The 15,846-nt window shown below is 35.6% G+C and overlaps 1 protein-coding gene across 1 annotated transcript in view; it reads left to right on the top strand.

Annotated features, from left to right (window-relative positions):
• The window catches only part of TINAG (tubulointerstitial nephritis antigen), a 48,429-nt gene that overhangs the window by 7,035 nt on the left and 25,548 nt on the right, over positions 1 to 15,846 (top strand). The window contains exons 4-6 of the mRNA XM_082756376.1: positions 424 to 538; positions 5,825 to 5,948; positions 7,391 to 7,541. Of these exons, the coding sequence (XP_082612502.1) occupies positions 424 to 538; positions 5,825 to 5,948; positions 7,391 to 7,541 (390 nt within the window). The remainder of the gene's footprint in view (positions 1 to 423; positions 539 to 5,824; positions 5,949 to 7,390; positions 7,542 to 15,846) is intronic.

The raw sequence follows: 15,846 nt of genomic DNA, 5'->3' as shown, positions 1-15,846 counted from the left end.
GCACCAGAGCTTGAAGTCAAAGGAACCCATTATGTGAAGCTGTTAGTTCTCTGTTGGCATCTGGTCTGAAGCATAATGTGAGCACAACTTCAAGACAACTGTAATTGTTTTTATTGAGCACCTTATTTTCTAGTGTTTCTCTGAAGCATTGCATGCTCATCTGCTGCAGGCTGACACAATGCTGACCTCAAATCATCACTTTTCATATCCTGCTGTGTTGCTCCAGCCTAAATTTATCTGCAGTGAAAACCCTGTACTAAAGATTGTCTCATGCATATCTAATAGAATGTCTCAAAACATAATTTGAAACATTTATTTTTGAATGTTATTTTTAGTGGTGCTCTTATAAAGTAGAAGCAAGGTATTTGTATAAGCAATATCTCAAAGGTGGCTTTGTTTGCTTGTTTTCTGTTTGTGAGGAAGATGGAAAGCTGACAACTACAGTCAATTCTGGGGAATGACATTGGAAGAAGGTTTCAAAGAGCGACTGGGCACACTACCTCCATCTCATTCTTTGCTGAATATGAAAGAAATTCCAGTAAGTATCAGGTGATTTTTTTTTAAATATATTCATTATTGGAATAATTATAAGATTATTATTCTACTAAATGCTTCCATATTGTATATGGAACTCTCAGAATAGTTCTCCTAGCCACAGAGATAGTCTGCTAGCCATAGTCATACCCATGCACATTCAATAAGGAGGAGCAAAAGAAAATTGTATCAACTGGGAAGCTGTACACCATTATTCACATATCAATGTTAGAGTTACAGAATGGCTTGGGTTGGAAGGGACCTTAAAGACCACCCAGTTCTAATGCCCCTGCCATGGACTGGTAAACCTCCCACTAGACCAAGTTGCCCAAAGGCCCATCCAGCCTGGCCTTGAACACCTGCAGGGTTGGGCATCCACAGCTTCTCTGGGCAACCTGTGCCAGTGCCTCACCACCCTCTGAGTGAAGAACTTCCTCCTTATATCTAATCTAAACCTACCCTCTTTCTGTTTAATGCTGTTACCCTTTGTTCTATCACTACACTCCCTAATAAAGTGTGCCTCTCCACTTTCGTGTACCTTTTTGGTACTGGAAGGTCTCCCTAGAGCCTTCTCTTCTCTTGGCTAAATAAGCCCAACTTCTCAGCCTTTCTTCATAGGAAGGTTCTTGAGACCTTTGATCATCCTTGTGGCCCTCTTCTGGACTCACTCTAACTGGTCCATGTCCTTCTTGTGCTGGGGTCTCCAGAGCTGAATGAAGCACTCCAGATGGGGTCTCACTAGAGCAGAGCATAAGGGGAACAATCACCTCCCTTGATCTGGTAGCTATGCTTCTTTCAGTGTAGCCCAGAATACAGTAGGATTTCTTTTATGTCCAGCCTATTGCATCTTTGTTATTAAGCTACCTGTAGCTTCTTTGACTGCTGCAGTACTTACGGCCTTTGTTCTGCTGAAACATTTCTCAGGCACATGCTGTCTAACAGTTCTATTTTTATGAAATCTGTGAGCCACAGCCCAAATATCTTTGGCCCTGCCAGAAATCCTAACAGCCTGAATGCATTCTTCTCCAGAAATCCAGCTCCATTAATTTTTCCATTTAACCCTCAGAAAGTCATAAGATGTTGCTGGAAGCACATGCTTTGCACAGGAGTCTAAGAAATCTTTCTCTCTACTTACTAAAGCTAAAAACCTAAACTAATAATCTCTGTATGTCTTTCCCAGCTTCTGGAGAATTCTTTGAGTTTACAAAAAAAAATCTTCTGAATTGTATAGAAGCCAATTGTCTACCTATGGTTTCTCTTCAGACGTATTAAAACTTTCTTGTTCCTACCCTAGTGGTTTCTGTCTTGTATTTTTTTGATTTAAAAATGTTTTTTCTCTGAAACTTCTTGTGAAGCTCCAAATCTCCCTGATTCTGTCCTCTTCTATAGTTTTCAATAACATCAGCTCTTAAGTGTCATTATTCTGCCTCGGGAAATTTTCAGTCTGCCACATTTTAATACTTCCCAGAAATGTAAAAAAAACATGCTTTTATTCCCTTAAGCCAAACTTTGATCACCTTAGTAGGTGATTCCATGTGAATCAGCAGTTATCAGGACCTAAAGGCCCACTGGGTAAAGATGTGATAAATCATCTCTTCATAGCTGGCCCAATATCTACTGTCATTGAACGATCTAGAAAGATCATAGCATGGATCAGGCTCACCAGGGATGGAGACAAATTCTTCCAATTGGCAGACCAACAGTAGTCATGGAGATAATTCCCAGGCACTTTTTAATATATGTGTCTTACTAGATTTTCAGATAAACTTGCTCTGGCTTCCCCTTCCATGAATAATTTTCTGTAACTGATATTTTGTGAAGCATACAAACGCATTTACAAACACCTAAGTGATAAAAAAGTGAGTATTTATTAAAGTGTTTCCATTAAGCTTCTGTATCCAGGTGACAGCTCAGAAATGTGTAAAAATCTATAAATGATGAGAATTCAGAAATGATGATTTTGTCTGAATTTAAGAAGAGATTGGACTGTGAACTTAGGCACATGGTCTGAACTTTTGGGTAGACCTGTGCGGTGTCAAGAGTTGGACTTGATGATCCTTAAGGGTCCCTTCCAACTCAGGATATTCTATGATTCTATGATTCTATGATTTTTTAAATATATATATATATATATATATATATATTTTATTTATTTATTTATTTATTTATTCAGAGGTTTTCTTCAAACTTTAATGGCTTGGCCTTCAAGTGACTTTTTTTTACTAATTTACCTGCAGGCCAAGGTACTACTTACTGTGGATAAAATAGGCACTATGATTATTACTGTCTTTCTCATTTTGCTAGTGTGAAAACTGTGAGTCACTTGCCCAAAGTCACATAGTTAGTTGATAAAAATGTTACAATTAGTGTTTGGGAGCTTTTGGCTCTATCTAGTGTTGATCTGATTAAAAGCTGCTAGCTTTGCTAATGGAGAAAGAAAACCATAGTTACCTATCATTAAATAAATTTTCTGACTTGAAATAAAAGCCATTTCTTCAGCATGCTAATGGTCTACTATCTTGGATATAAATTACAGCATTTGGTAACTAAGGGGCTGCCGTTTCCTTTTGTGTTTTAGGGATGCTTGACAAAACCATTTTTGTGTAGAAGGAGCTCTTTACTCAATTGTGTACGAGGACAAAAAAAAAAAAAAAGACTCAAAAAATTCAAGAATGCAAAGCCCTTCTGTGTTAATCACTTTATCTTACTTCTTAGCAGTGTTTTGTCATGGAGTAGAGTTTTTTTAGTTGTTTCATTGACCTGACATGTCCAGCTACAAATTTGGTTTCATAATATTACTCTGTGATAGAGCTACTTTTAATCTTAGGGTGATGTCCAAACCCCCTTCTTATTTTTTATATTAAAAATAATTTTACATCTAAAAAAACATCCCCCCGGGAAACAAAACAAAACAAAACAAATATTTTTATATTTGCAAATTCAGTAACCTTTTTTTACCTGATGGGCCATCTAATATTTCTGAAGTCATAGATGAAGTCTGAGTATTCTTATATGTCTCCCTACCTTTCCATTTTGGCCAGACTGCTAGCTTCACTGCATAGAATACATATGAAGGTTTAAAAATAGTTTGCCAGTCATTTTTCTGATTGCTTTGTACTGTCTAATGGTGGTTTATGGAGCATACATTGAGAAACAATTGTCTAGACTTACCATTTATCACAGAACAGCAGTGCTTCTCAATATCAGGGTAGCAATTTCTCAGACAAAAAGCTAATGTTTCTGGCTACAGGACAATCTTGCATTTTGAAATGACAAGGCTGAGGGTTAATAAGGGATTTGCTCTGGGATTTACAATTTGAGGCTATTAAATACTTTGGCAATAGTTTAGGAATATATAAATTAACACATTGGCTTAGACCAAAGGTCTATTTAATTTTTTATTTTTTTTTCAACTACCTCATTTGGACTGTAAATGGTCATTGCTCAGGCAAGCATGCTAAGCAATGTTTGCCAACTTTTATTTGTCTACTTGTTGGTAGTGAGCAGGTTTATCAAATAAATGAAACACTATTTATCTGTGATTTTGCCAGTACGATTAATCTTCAAAATAAATCTTGTGCTTGTGCTTGTTCATTAATAATTAACTTAATGAAAATTTAGCAAGATCTTTAGCTTAGCAGCTATTTTCTGCATGACGTTTGCGGTTGCAAGTCACATATTTCTAACAAGCTTTTGAAGGAAGCAGGCTTTTGAAAGCAATTAGTGAAAGTATTGAGATTAAAATCTTAGTAAGACTAAGATTACCGGTTTGTTATGTGTGAAGGTAAAACTTTCAGAAGAACATAAGTGACATATGAGATTGCAATATATTTTTAAAATGACTAATGGTATTTAGGACTCACAGCCTGCATCTAAAGTGGTAAACCTCAAGCACTTCAGAGTTACTGAATCTGGGTTTATGTACAGACTGTATCATTCTGACTGTAAGTGCTGTATACTAGTCTAATATCAGATAAAGACCTGATGTACAAGCTTCCTTTTTTTTTCATACATTTCTTCTCAACAATTGGTTTTATGTGGGAAGGAAATCCAGGTGTACAAGCTCAATGGAGATGTTGTTGTTTCTCAATACAAGCCACAAAATTATCTGTACACCCCCAAAGTGGTAAAGTTCAGTTGCCAAAGAGTCCTGAGATAGCTTGAAAGAACTGGGCACAAATATGCAAATCATCTTAGCAAAAGGTACTTAGTCTTGTAAGTCACGTAAGCAATTTAGAATAATAGTGCAGCAAGGACACACAGAATTAGAAGAATAAGGATAAGTAAACCAAAATAAAATAAAGGATTTTGACTAGGATAGAAGATTTTGTACTTCTGGGTGCGAGCCTGCAAAGAAAAAATGGTAAATGTTTTGTTTGGGAACAGATTATCATATTTTGTATGTTGTATTTTCCTCTGGAACAGATGTTACAAGCAATTGTTTGAGACAAATTGCTACTGGATGGACCAATGTTGTAGTTTCCTATTTCCCTGTGCAGCAGAAGCAATCAGTCCATAAAGTTAAACAATTTAAAAAAATAGGTCAATGATTTTGATATGTCAAACATAGAGCAGATTATTAGCAGTTGTACCAGATGGTTCTTGCATATGTGGGTATTTGTGCAAAATGTGGAGGACATAAATTAAAGCTGAGAGATGAAGATGCCAAAAATGGCTGTCCAAATGGCTTTACTAAGCAGGCCATGAATTCTCATCAGCTCAACATCAGATTGCAAACCAGAAAGAAAGTCACGGCTTTTCATTCTGGAATGAAAGTAAGTGCTGGAAATTGAAAAAGCTCTGTGCAAAAGGTGAATTAATGATACACTCTACTGGTTCCCCACTAGTAACCAGAATTTCCTATTGCCAGCCATGTGGAAATATGTAAAGCATGTCAAGAAGAATAGAGTAGCAGGTAGCTGACTTCACTACTGTTTGCAACAGATGGCTTTTTCTTCCAAAAATGCCATCTGGGCCATAACTGACATCTTTTGTAGGGAAATGTTGCTTGAGATAAAAATCAGAGGAAAACCGGACAGGTTATTCAGGTTGGCAGCTGTGCAGCTCAGCTTTCCAGCTCAGACGGGGCATTGCCAGAAGCCTCTGGCTCTCAAGGCAGCTTCAGCACACAGACAGGGTGGTTGCCACGTGGAGGCTTGGAAAGCCACAGATGCCAATGCTTTAGGTTTCCTCAAATCAAACATTAAGATTTTTTAAAACAAAATGAGGAAGATATTGAAGGCAAAAGTAGGAAATGAAGCATATACAGATCTCCTACATTTTGTTTTAGGGAAGTTCACCTCCGGAAGGAAAATTTCCTGAGTTTTTTGCAGCCACTTATGCATGGCCCGAGTGGATTCATGATCCTTTGGATCAACGAAATTGTGGAGCATCCTGGGCTTTTTCAACTGCAAGTAATATTCATGTTTTTACCTCCATTTAAAAATATAATTCTAGGTTACATGTGTAATGAAAATGTACAGTGATTAGTAATGAAGTAATTTCATTTAGCAATGAAAATTTCCATTTTCTGTTAACTTTTTATCAGCAAATAGTAATGTTTAAAATTGCTACACCTCTTCCTCTAAAATGTCCCAAAGACAAAGAAACAAATAGAAGCGGTAGAGATTTTTCTTTGCTTTTCATAAGTTTCTGTATCGTATGAAAATTTTTGATGACATAAAATAGCAAATGAATGGACTACTAAAGTTTATCATAAATGGTGGAGTAACTTTAAACAAATCTGCATTCTTTGCTTGCACAACTGCATGCTCAACTTGAATGCTTAAAACAGGAAGGCATCATTTTATACATATACTTTCATATCTGCATTTGCGATTGCCTAACCCTTGCTATTCAAGTACATTAGGTGCAATCTCTTTGATGACTTTATGAGAAGAAAACCCTGAAATTGGTCAGATATCTGTGGAAGAAATTATTTTCAAGGTTTATATATAAAAATATGTCAATAATAAATTAAGTGTTATAACCTCTGGTTTTATGAAAAATGGACATGAGTATTTGTGTCTTTTTTCCCATATAAAATACAGTGATCAGTTATCTCATACTGCAATAAGTCTCAGTACCTATTAAAATATCTAAAGATAGAGAAAAAAATATTAAATAAATCCCTATTACTTTATCTGGCCAGTGGCTCCTCATGGGTGAAGGTTTCTTCTTTAAATAACAACATTACAAAGAAGTCATTTGATTTCACTTACAATTTAGTTAATTAATCTGCCTTTAAACCTGTGAATAAATATGTAAGTACTTAGAATCGTGACTAGCTGATCTAGTTCAGACATCTAAGGTGACTATCTCAGAAGTAGTTTTGTGTGAATCCCATATTTATATATTAATATGAGCAATTCCAAATATTCTTCCCCCCCAAAAAACAAAAAACAAAAAAACACAACATATTTTCAGTCTTGAATAATCATAAAGGAAGAAAAGGTAAAAAAGAAAGAAGAGGAACTTGGAAATTCAGCTGAAGAGATGTGGGGAGTATTTGTGTCTTCTGCTGAAGATAGATGAATATGAACGTCGATGAATACTCATGTACAGATATAGAGATTATCAGACTATATTTTCTAAAGGTCTCATCTAATGTTTATATTTAAGTTTTGATGATATTTGGTAAATCTATTGATTTATAAAATTACAGTGAAGTTGCTCATGGTGCTTTGCAGTTTCACAACTCTCTTAAGATTCTGACAGATAATACCAAATTCTTTTGCAAAAATATTTACAGACAGAAAATACTGATGCTATAATTTCAGTCACACTTTCACAGTAACTACTAAAAAGCAGTAAGTAATTATTTGTTTCTAATAACACAAAAATTCTTTCAAAACAGGTGTTGCAGCAGATAGAATAGCAATTCATTCTGATGGTGAGATCACAGACAACCTTTCTGTTCAGAACTTGATTTCTTGTGATACCAACAATCAGCATGCATGTAATGGTGGAAGTATTGATGGTGCTTGGAGATATCTGAAAACACATGGGTAAATTTTTTATCTGTTTAGTTTATCTTAACTTGAAACAGTCACTTAATTTACACGTGTGATAATGATGATTTCTGACCTTTCAAGATAGAAACATTTAGCTCTGTCTTAGGTCAGCTTATCTAAGATTACCTTGTATCACCTCATCAGGACAATCACTTTTTCTGGTTTACAGCTTTAAAACACCTTATTGAACACCACATTTCCAAAGTGATAAATGAAGACTATTTTGAATTAGAAAGATAGAAGCTCTTGCTGAGAAAACTCTTAAACCACCCATCTCCTCTTCAAGGCTCATTATATCTGGATGCTGTCATTAGTTATAATACTATGGAGTAAAAAGGTAACTTCTCTAACAGCTAGAAAAGCAATAAAAGATTTTTTTATGTCTAGGAAAATACCACAAATGCACTCAAAACTTCTATAGTTTTATCTATATTTCTATCAGAGATACAGGCTTTTCATGTTAAATGATCTTGAGAAAGCAACTGGTTGCATAAGACAATATCTTGAATATTTAAAAGTTTCAGATGTTGTCTTTATGTAAAACAAATTGTAATCATGCTATATCAAGATTGTTCCAGAATGTAACACCGTAGCAAGGACTGTACCTGAAACTTTCTTTCTTCAAGTTGGACTCAGCAAAATTAATAACCCTTAAACTCTATGTGAACAGTTAGAAACTTTTTGAAGTGACATGTAACAATTTATAGAATTACAGAATGACTTAGGTTGGAATGAACTTTTGTAGGTCACCTAGTCTACTGTCCTGCTCATGACTAACTCTGAAATTAGATTAGCTTGCTCAGGGCCATGTCCTCTGTCATGTCTTGAGTATCTCCAAGGATGGAGGTTCCACAGACCTTCCTGCAATATGTCTCTGTGTTTGATCATTCTTGCAGTAAAGAACTTTCTTCTTTTATCTAATTTGCATCTTTTTTAGTAAAATTTGTGATCGGTGCCTTTCAGCTTTTCACTGTACTTCGAGTCTTGTTCTGTCTCTTCTGTGGCCTCTCCTTATATAGTTGAAGACAACACTTAGAATACCTTCTCCAGGCGGAACAAATTCAACTCCCTCAGCTTCTCCTTGTATAATACACGCTTCAGCCCCTTACACACATTTGTGGTCCTTCACTGGACTTGACCAGCTTGTCGATGTCCTTACTGGGAATGCCATAAAAGAACACAGTACTCTAGATGTAACCTTACAAGTAACAGTTTGAGGCGTATAACCACTTTTCACTATGTCTTGGCAATGTTCTTGCTTAGCAAGATCAAAATCAGTATTGTGTGCCCACCTTTATCAAGAGGGCCCACTGCTAACCTCGGTTTATCTTATTGCCCAAGACTGCAGATACTTTCCTGTAAAACTGCTTTCTATAGGGGTGGTGCCCTGCCTGTACTGCTGCATGTGAAGTTCTGGCTCAGTGGTAGGATGTGGCTTCAGTCTTTGCTGAAACTTATGAGGTTTCTGTCAGCTCATTTCTCTAAACTGCCAATGACCCTGTGAATGACAGCCCTGCCCTACTTTCCAGCATACTGACCACTTACCACCAATTTGGCACCCTCCACAAGTTTACTGAGCATTCATTATGTCCCACTGCTAAGGCTTTTAATATAGATGACACAATGTTGACTCCTGAGGAATGTCACTAGTAAATAGCTACCAGTCACTTTAACAGTCAACCTTCTATCATGGCAGCCTAGTTCAGTTATTGAATTTGTAAGCAACTCATCCAGTCCTTCGCTCCAGTTCAGCTAGAAAACACTGAAAAGGTTGCTAAAGGCAAGGTAAATTACATCATCTGTTCTTCTTATTCTCCATGGAGCTAGCAATTTCATCTCATCATCTCATCATGGTGAGGCATGATTTGCTCTGGCAAGTTTGTGCTGTCTGTTCCCAGTCAAGTCCTTGACCCTCATGTGCCTGGAAATGGCTTCTAGGAGGATTTGCAATAACCAGATGTTATATACTCTATAATTAAATTCAGCTGTGTCTCACATTGTAAAAGTTTTTTTTTTGTTTTGTTTTGTTTTTTTTTTTTTTTTTTTTTTTGTGCTTCCTGTTCCATACCATAATCTACTTCCCCTCACTTTCATACACTCTCACCCTTTATTCCATCTTTGATGTAGCTCATACCTGTAGACAGAGAGATCTCAGTTCTGCTGTCTGTCAACTTTTAATTTTACTTTAAAAACAAACAAATAAACTATGAAGAGATCAGGAGAATGTCAGACATGCTGCATCAGATGTCACAGTTGTCATGGTAGCATGGGGATCCAGATGAAGACCAAAGCACTGTCATTCACACAGACACTAAGAATACAAAGTGATCTTTCTGCTTGTCTTCAAAATACATTAAACAGGTGAACTATTTTTGATCTGACAAGGATCTCAGGGCTTCAACATTAAACTAGTTTTGACTAGTTTTGAGTGGCAGGCCCTCTAGGTAAGTGATTACAGTGGGAAGTAATGGATTCCACCCTGGTAAAGGCCTCTTAGCACCTCATTTAGGCAAAGGTTTCATTCATGAATAAATTAAGTTTATAGCTTTATATTTTAATTAACTCTTTTCTGTATCTATAAGAGCAGGCTCCTTTTAATATGTAGCTCATGCTCTTTACAGAGTAAATATAACTCTTTCTCAATGGACTGTTTGCTTGCCTACCATGTTAAGGATGGGAGCACAAGATTTGCTAGTGCAGATAAGATAAAAGATTCATTTTAATCAGTATTATCTCCACAACAGTTGGAGACAATTTTTAGAGGGAAAGCCCTAAAGAATGCAGGAATTCTCCAACCTTCTGGGTTTCTGCTCCCCCAACTGTTATCCCTGTATGGCCATAACCACCATGAACCCATAATAATAAGATTCTTCCTATACCAAGAAACTATTTTTTTTTTTCATCTGGAGCGGTGTGATTAGTGACACAGAGCACTCTTCAGAGGCAGTTTAGACATACCAGAGTTAATTTATTTCTATAAAGAAAGCAAGGCATGCTGAAGCTGTATGAGGCATTTTGCTATATACCCATCTGTATCTATACTCCAAATTTCAAACTATGTGTATTATTGCTCATTCATTCAAGACACCAGACTTGCAGTTTATTTGCCTGATTCACCAGTCTTGCAGCTGACTGTCTGAATAAACAATTTGCAGGGCAGTTGTGGTGAGAACCATCAAGAACTTTTGAAGGCTATCTAGATCTCTAAGAAATTTCTGTAGTCCAAGATCATCTTCTTAACCAATCATCCAGATTTCTCAGCCCTGTGAAGCCAGCTCCTAAACATACAGCTTTGTTGCTCTCTTACAGAAGTTTGCCTGCCTCCCATGCTTACCCCCAGTTTTTGCTTCACCATCAAAGTACCAAACATGAAAATATCTCTACTTACCCATTTTTATAAACAATATTTCTAAATCCTCATTTTTGTTGCTCAAGTTCAGACAACATTTCAAATCCTCCTCCAACTGTTCTAGCCACAAATAAACAGATTAATGTAAAGATCAAAAGAGGGAGGGGAGATGTTGGAAGAGCACAAGAATGGTTATGCTGGGTCTAAGCAAGGGTCCTTCTAGTCTAATCTTCTGTCTCTGAAAGTGGCCAAGAGCATTTTACCTGGAAAAAAAAAAAAAACAAACAACCAAACAAACAAAAATTTAATTCACTGATGTTGATGATTGAATCATTTTTTATAACTAAAACCCCACAACATTTTGCTTTTGACTATGAAAAACTGGAATTTTATGGGATAAATTCCAAAGTGTTTTTTGAATGAGCGCTGATAAATGGTGCTTGATTTCTCACACTTTCAGGTAACTTTTATTTTATGAGCCAGTATATTACAATCAATATTTTTTTCATTATCTCCATAGCTTGCAATAGGCAGAAAACACATTGATTTTCTGTGTGGGCTTGTAAATTTTCACAGCAGGTGTTCAATGCTGTTTTAAAGCTTCTGGCTTTCTGATTTCTGAAGTATGCTTATCTCAGATTTTTGATAGATTTTCAGGAAAATATAGTGCTGGCTTAAACTGTTGCCCGTGAAGTCAAAGGAAGACTTCCATAAAGTTCAGTGAGCAGAGCTTTCAGAAAGACTGAGCAAACAGTTAACAGTGAGATTTGCTGTAAGAGGAGCTGAGTTACTAACTTTCTCCTCTCTCTGTCTTCCCCCATTAAATAAAGAAGAAATCTAATTATTAGACATCTAATTTTAGATGTCTCAATTACAAGCCATATTTTCAGAGGAATCAATTTGGTTTGGAAGTGTTTTTTTGTTTTGTTTTGTTTTTTTTTGTTTTTGTTTTTTTAAATCTGGTAATGGAAATTAAAGTTTACAGTCTTTATGAATCAGAAAGAAATATTTTTCTTTCAGGAAGTAAATGGTTACACACTTGAATACAAATACTGCTTGTAATCAGGACCTGATCTGTTTCATAGCTTGGGCTCCTAGCAGTTGCAGGGTTTGATTATTTTTTTTTATTATTATTATTGATATTATTGTATATTACACATGTATTGATGTTATTTTAATTAGGTTTGGCCAACTTGCTATTAATATAATCTAATATTTTAAAACTATGTCCTCAATTCTCAATTCAGATATATATGCAATAAAACAGGAAATATTTTGATAAAGCTAAACACATAAACATGACTACATGAATTCACCAAGAATGTATGAGAACACCACAGGCTTATGATGTTTCTCCATGGATGTTGCTTGGTCCTAGTACTAGTATTTATTTATATGCTTATGTATATGTGCACTTAAACCCATTAACATTTGTTTCTATTTTTCTTCTATGACTCTTATGGCAAGGACTTCTCTGATCCACTTCCCTTAAAGGTTTTTAGTGTTTAATGTTGTACTGATGTTTCAGATGTTCAGAAACATCTATTTGATGTTTCAAATAGATGTTTTGGCAAGGAGTTAAAGGAAATCTTTAGGTTAAATTATGTCAATCATGATGGCAAAACCTATACTTAGTGAAAAAATTCAAAAGTAACTGCTATTTCAGAATGAGTTGTCAAGTCCGGATTACTACACAGATCCAGAATGTCAGTTCCAGATCCAGAACGCCAGTTAATCATTTGCTTCACTTCTGTTACCATAAATGTAAGACCCATCCATGCAGAATCTGTGACAACTCCAATGGGGCAATCAGACTGAAAGAATGGGGAAGAAGATCTACGTCTCATGAATGCACTTGTCCTCTGTTCTTTTCTGTGATGTTTCTAAGCACACCTGAGGGACAGGTGTCATACCTTTTCTTATACTGGGTTGCAGTCACTTCTGCTCTGCTTATGAGGGATTGTGCTCTAAGGGCTGTATTTACCCACCTTACCTGCTTTGCAGGCCTGACTCAGCAACAATGCTGTATTTCTCTTGGAATGCTATGATCAGTGGTGACTAGAGTAATTACATATATAGATACATTATATAAACATTATAAAAATATGCATATGAAAACATACACATATATATAAAACAAAGTGTTATTTCTACCCAGTGAAAGAAATAAAGTATAATACATTTTAAAACAACCAACAACATCCTACATACATGTGGCTTATATACTTATCATTCCCCAGTTAGCATTTTCCCCAGTTAAAATCTGGGGAATCTGATTATCTTCAGCCGTTTCAGAATGAATTAAAAGGACTTCCCAGTCCTAAAAAATAACAGCCTGATTGCCCTTAGATGGGCAGTCCCCGCCTTTTTTTTTTTTTTTTTTTTTTTTTTTTTTTTTGTAGGCAGAGTTACTGCTTTCTGCAGCTCCCGAGTGTGTTGGTCTAGTTTGGGCAGAAACAATTTGCTAAGCAAAAAGACACTCCTAAGGGTCAATTGCTCTATAACCAAGACTTAATGGGAAAATGCCAGAGTAGCTGAAGCATGAGTGTGCTCTTTTAAAATTCCTAATGACGAAGTAAACACAGGCAAATCTAATTATGCCTCAAACTGCATGGAAATGCACTTTATTCTTTTTCAGATTCAGTAAGTTCAGTATAACTGTTGAGCTACTAAAATATATATCCTTTTCATAGGACTACACATTTCAAAATATTCTATTCCAGTGAGCTACTTTATTCTGTTCCTTAGAAGAGCCTTTCTGATATGCTTCCACGGCAACATGATAGAAGTGTGTATTTTTTTTAGAAACATATAGTGCTATAATGTAGAAAACCAAAAGGTCCCAAAATCTCATAAAAATATAAAAAAAATGGTAGATTCTGGATGCTTTTACTTAAATGTTTCATATTGTTAGTAAGTGTATTTTAAATATATGCTTTATTTGCTTCACTTTATTTAAGTAAAAAGGATATTCAATTAGTCAAACAGTCAAAATGTCTGAATATATCAGGTTAAGCTACTTGAAAGAAAGAAATTTACTGTATGAAGAAGCAGTTCATTATAATTAAGGTTTTGATGTATTGCCAAGGTAAAGAATTAAAACCTCTTCTTACTTCTCCATGTAACTACCCCTTATTTTCATTACCAGTCTCCATTCTTGGATGCAATGAGGGTTCTTAACCCATTCTTCAAAGCTCCTTTGATTTAGCACTTTGGAGATTTTCACATCCAAAATTAGCATGGGTTTAAACCTCAGGTGATTTATTGTAGCTCTTCAACAATCATTCCTCTGACAGCATCAGTGTTAAATACCTTTGAGTCTTTGAAGCCTGCACCTAGAGAAGTGTCATCCAGAAGATTTTTTTTTTTTCAGTTCAAAGATTTGTCTTTTCTGTTAGAACTATAAATTCCTCTCACAGATTTTCTGTTGAACATTTCCTCCAACATTCTTGCAGTAAATGGATATTTGTGATTTTGAAATCTTCATAACAATAGAAATTGTCCAATCATTACTAGACTTAATGTTTAAAAAACATAATCTTTCTAGAACATACAAGTTTATTTAAAACTGTTAAAAATGAGTCATTTTCTATAACTAAAATCTAAAACCTTGAAATCAAAACCATTAATGCAGATTCATAATAAGTGATATGTAAAAAATATCTGTTGTGTGAGCAAAAACTTTCTCAGCATTTGAAAAATGTTTTGATATAGATACTTTTCTAAAAAGTAGATAAAATGTGTTCAGGAACTGCAGAAAGCAGACACATACTGCTATTATATCACAGCATGGTCTGTCATTTCATTTTCCTCAAGAGGGTCCAGATGTCAATAATCAGAAACCTATAGAAGAAGCCCTGTGGCCTGATCCTCCCAGGATAGTCACTGACCTTTTCTGAACACTGGATGCCGCATGCTTACCAGCCATTTAAGTTTACCTCAGCAACCTGATCTAGGGGGTAGCATCCTTGCCCATGGAGAGGGGTTGAAGTTAGATGATCTTTAAAGTCCCTTCCAAACCAAGCCATTCTCTGATTCTATGGTTTATGATTCTATACCTCTGTTTGGTTTGTGTTCACTTCCAGGCACAAGCCTATACTTTTCTGCTTTCTTGAATTTCTCTATCTTGAATTATACTTTCTGACTTCAGCCTGAATTTAACCCTGTCAAGAACAATGTGATGGGAAAATGAAGATTATAGATAAAGAAACCTTACTTAACCATACTCACATTGGCTTTATAAGCATAAAACATTATTGCAAAATAGTAAAATTATAAAATTGCAATAAGTCCCACCACTCTGATCCCTTCTGAGTTTCACATTTTCTCTGTCATTTTTCAGTACTTCAACCTGGGCAAAGTACTTTCTGTCAGCAACACTCCAGAGAATTTTATTTTCCCATGAATCGAGATAAGGCAACCCAGTTACCAACCCATAATCAAATGCTTTTCCTAATACTTCTCTACTGTCAGATTGTTCGTTAACTTAAGTTTAGTACTTACCACCTTCTCAGGTCATGTTCTCACTTGTACTTATCTCCCATGTATTTCAGGTAGTAACGTTCCCTTTTAAGGAGGTGTACTCACTCCAGAGGTTTGTTTTATCTATCAATTAAGCTGTTAGTATTGCTTAATGCACTAAGCATTGGACCTTCCTTTGAAGAACCAAAAAATTTACTCATTTGCCAACAGACCAATTATTTTTACCCAAACCTTTAAAAATTTAATATAGGATTTTTTTATGTCAACAAAAGTTCACAAGAAAATATGAGCAAATATTCTCTTTATTTTGTGAGAAAAATGTAAGTTCCAAGACATTTTAGCTGAAAGAAACAAAAAGACTATAGCTTCTCAGCAAAATTCCTGTAGAAAATGTAGATAAAACTAGAAAATGATTCATTTCCCTTAAAAGTTTTCTGCGGCTAATATGCACATTTCACAAGCTACTTT

This window comes from Aythya marila, assembly GCF_965140915.1.
Source record: "Aythya marila genome assembly, chromosome: 3".
NCBI classification, from domain to species: domain Eukaryota; kingdom Metazoa; phylum Chordata; class Aves; order Anseriformes; family Anatidae; genus Aythya; species Aythya marila.
The sequence above is the reverse complement of the archived record's forward strand: the minus strand, read 5'-3'. Positions and strand labels throughout refer to the sequence as shown.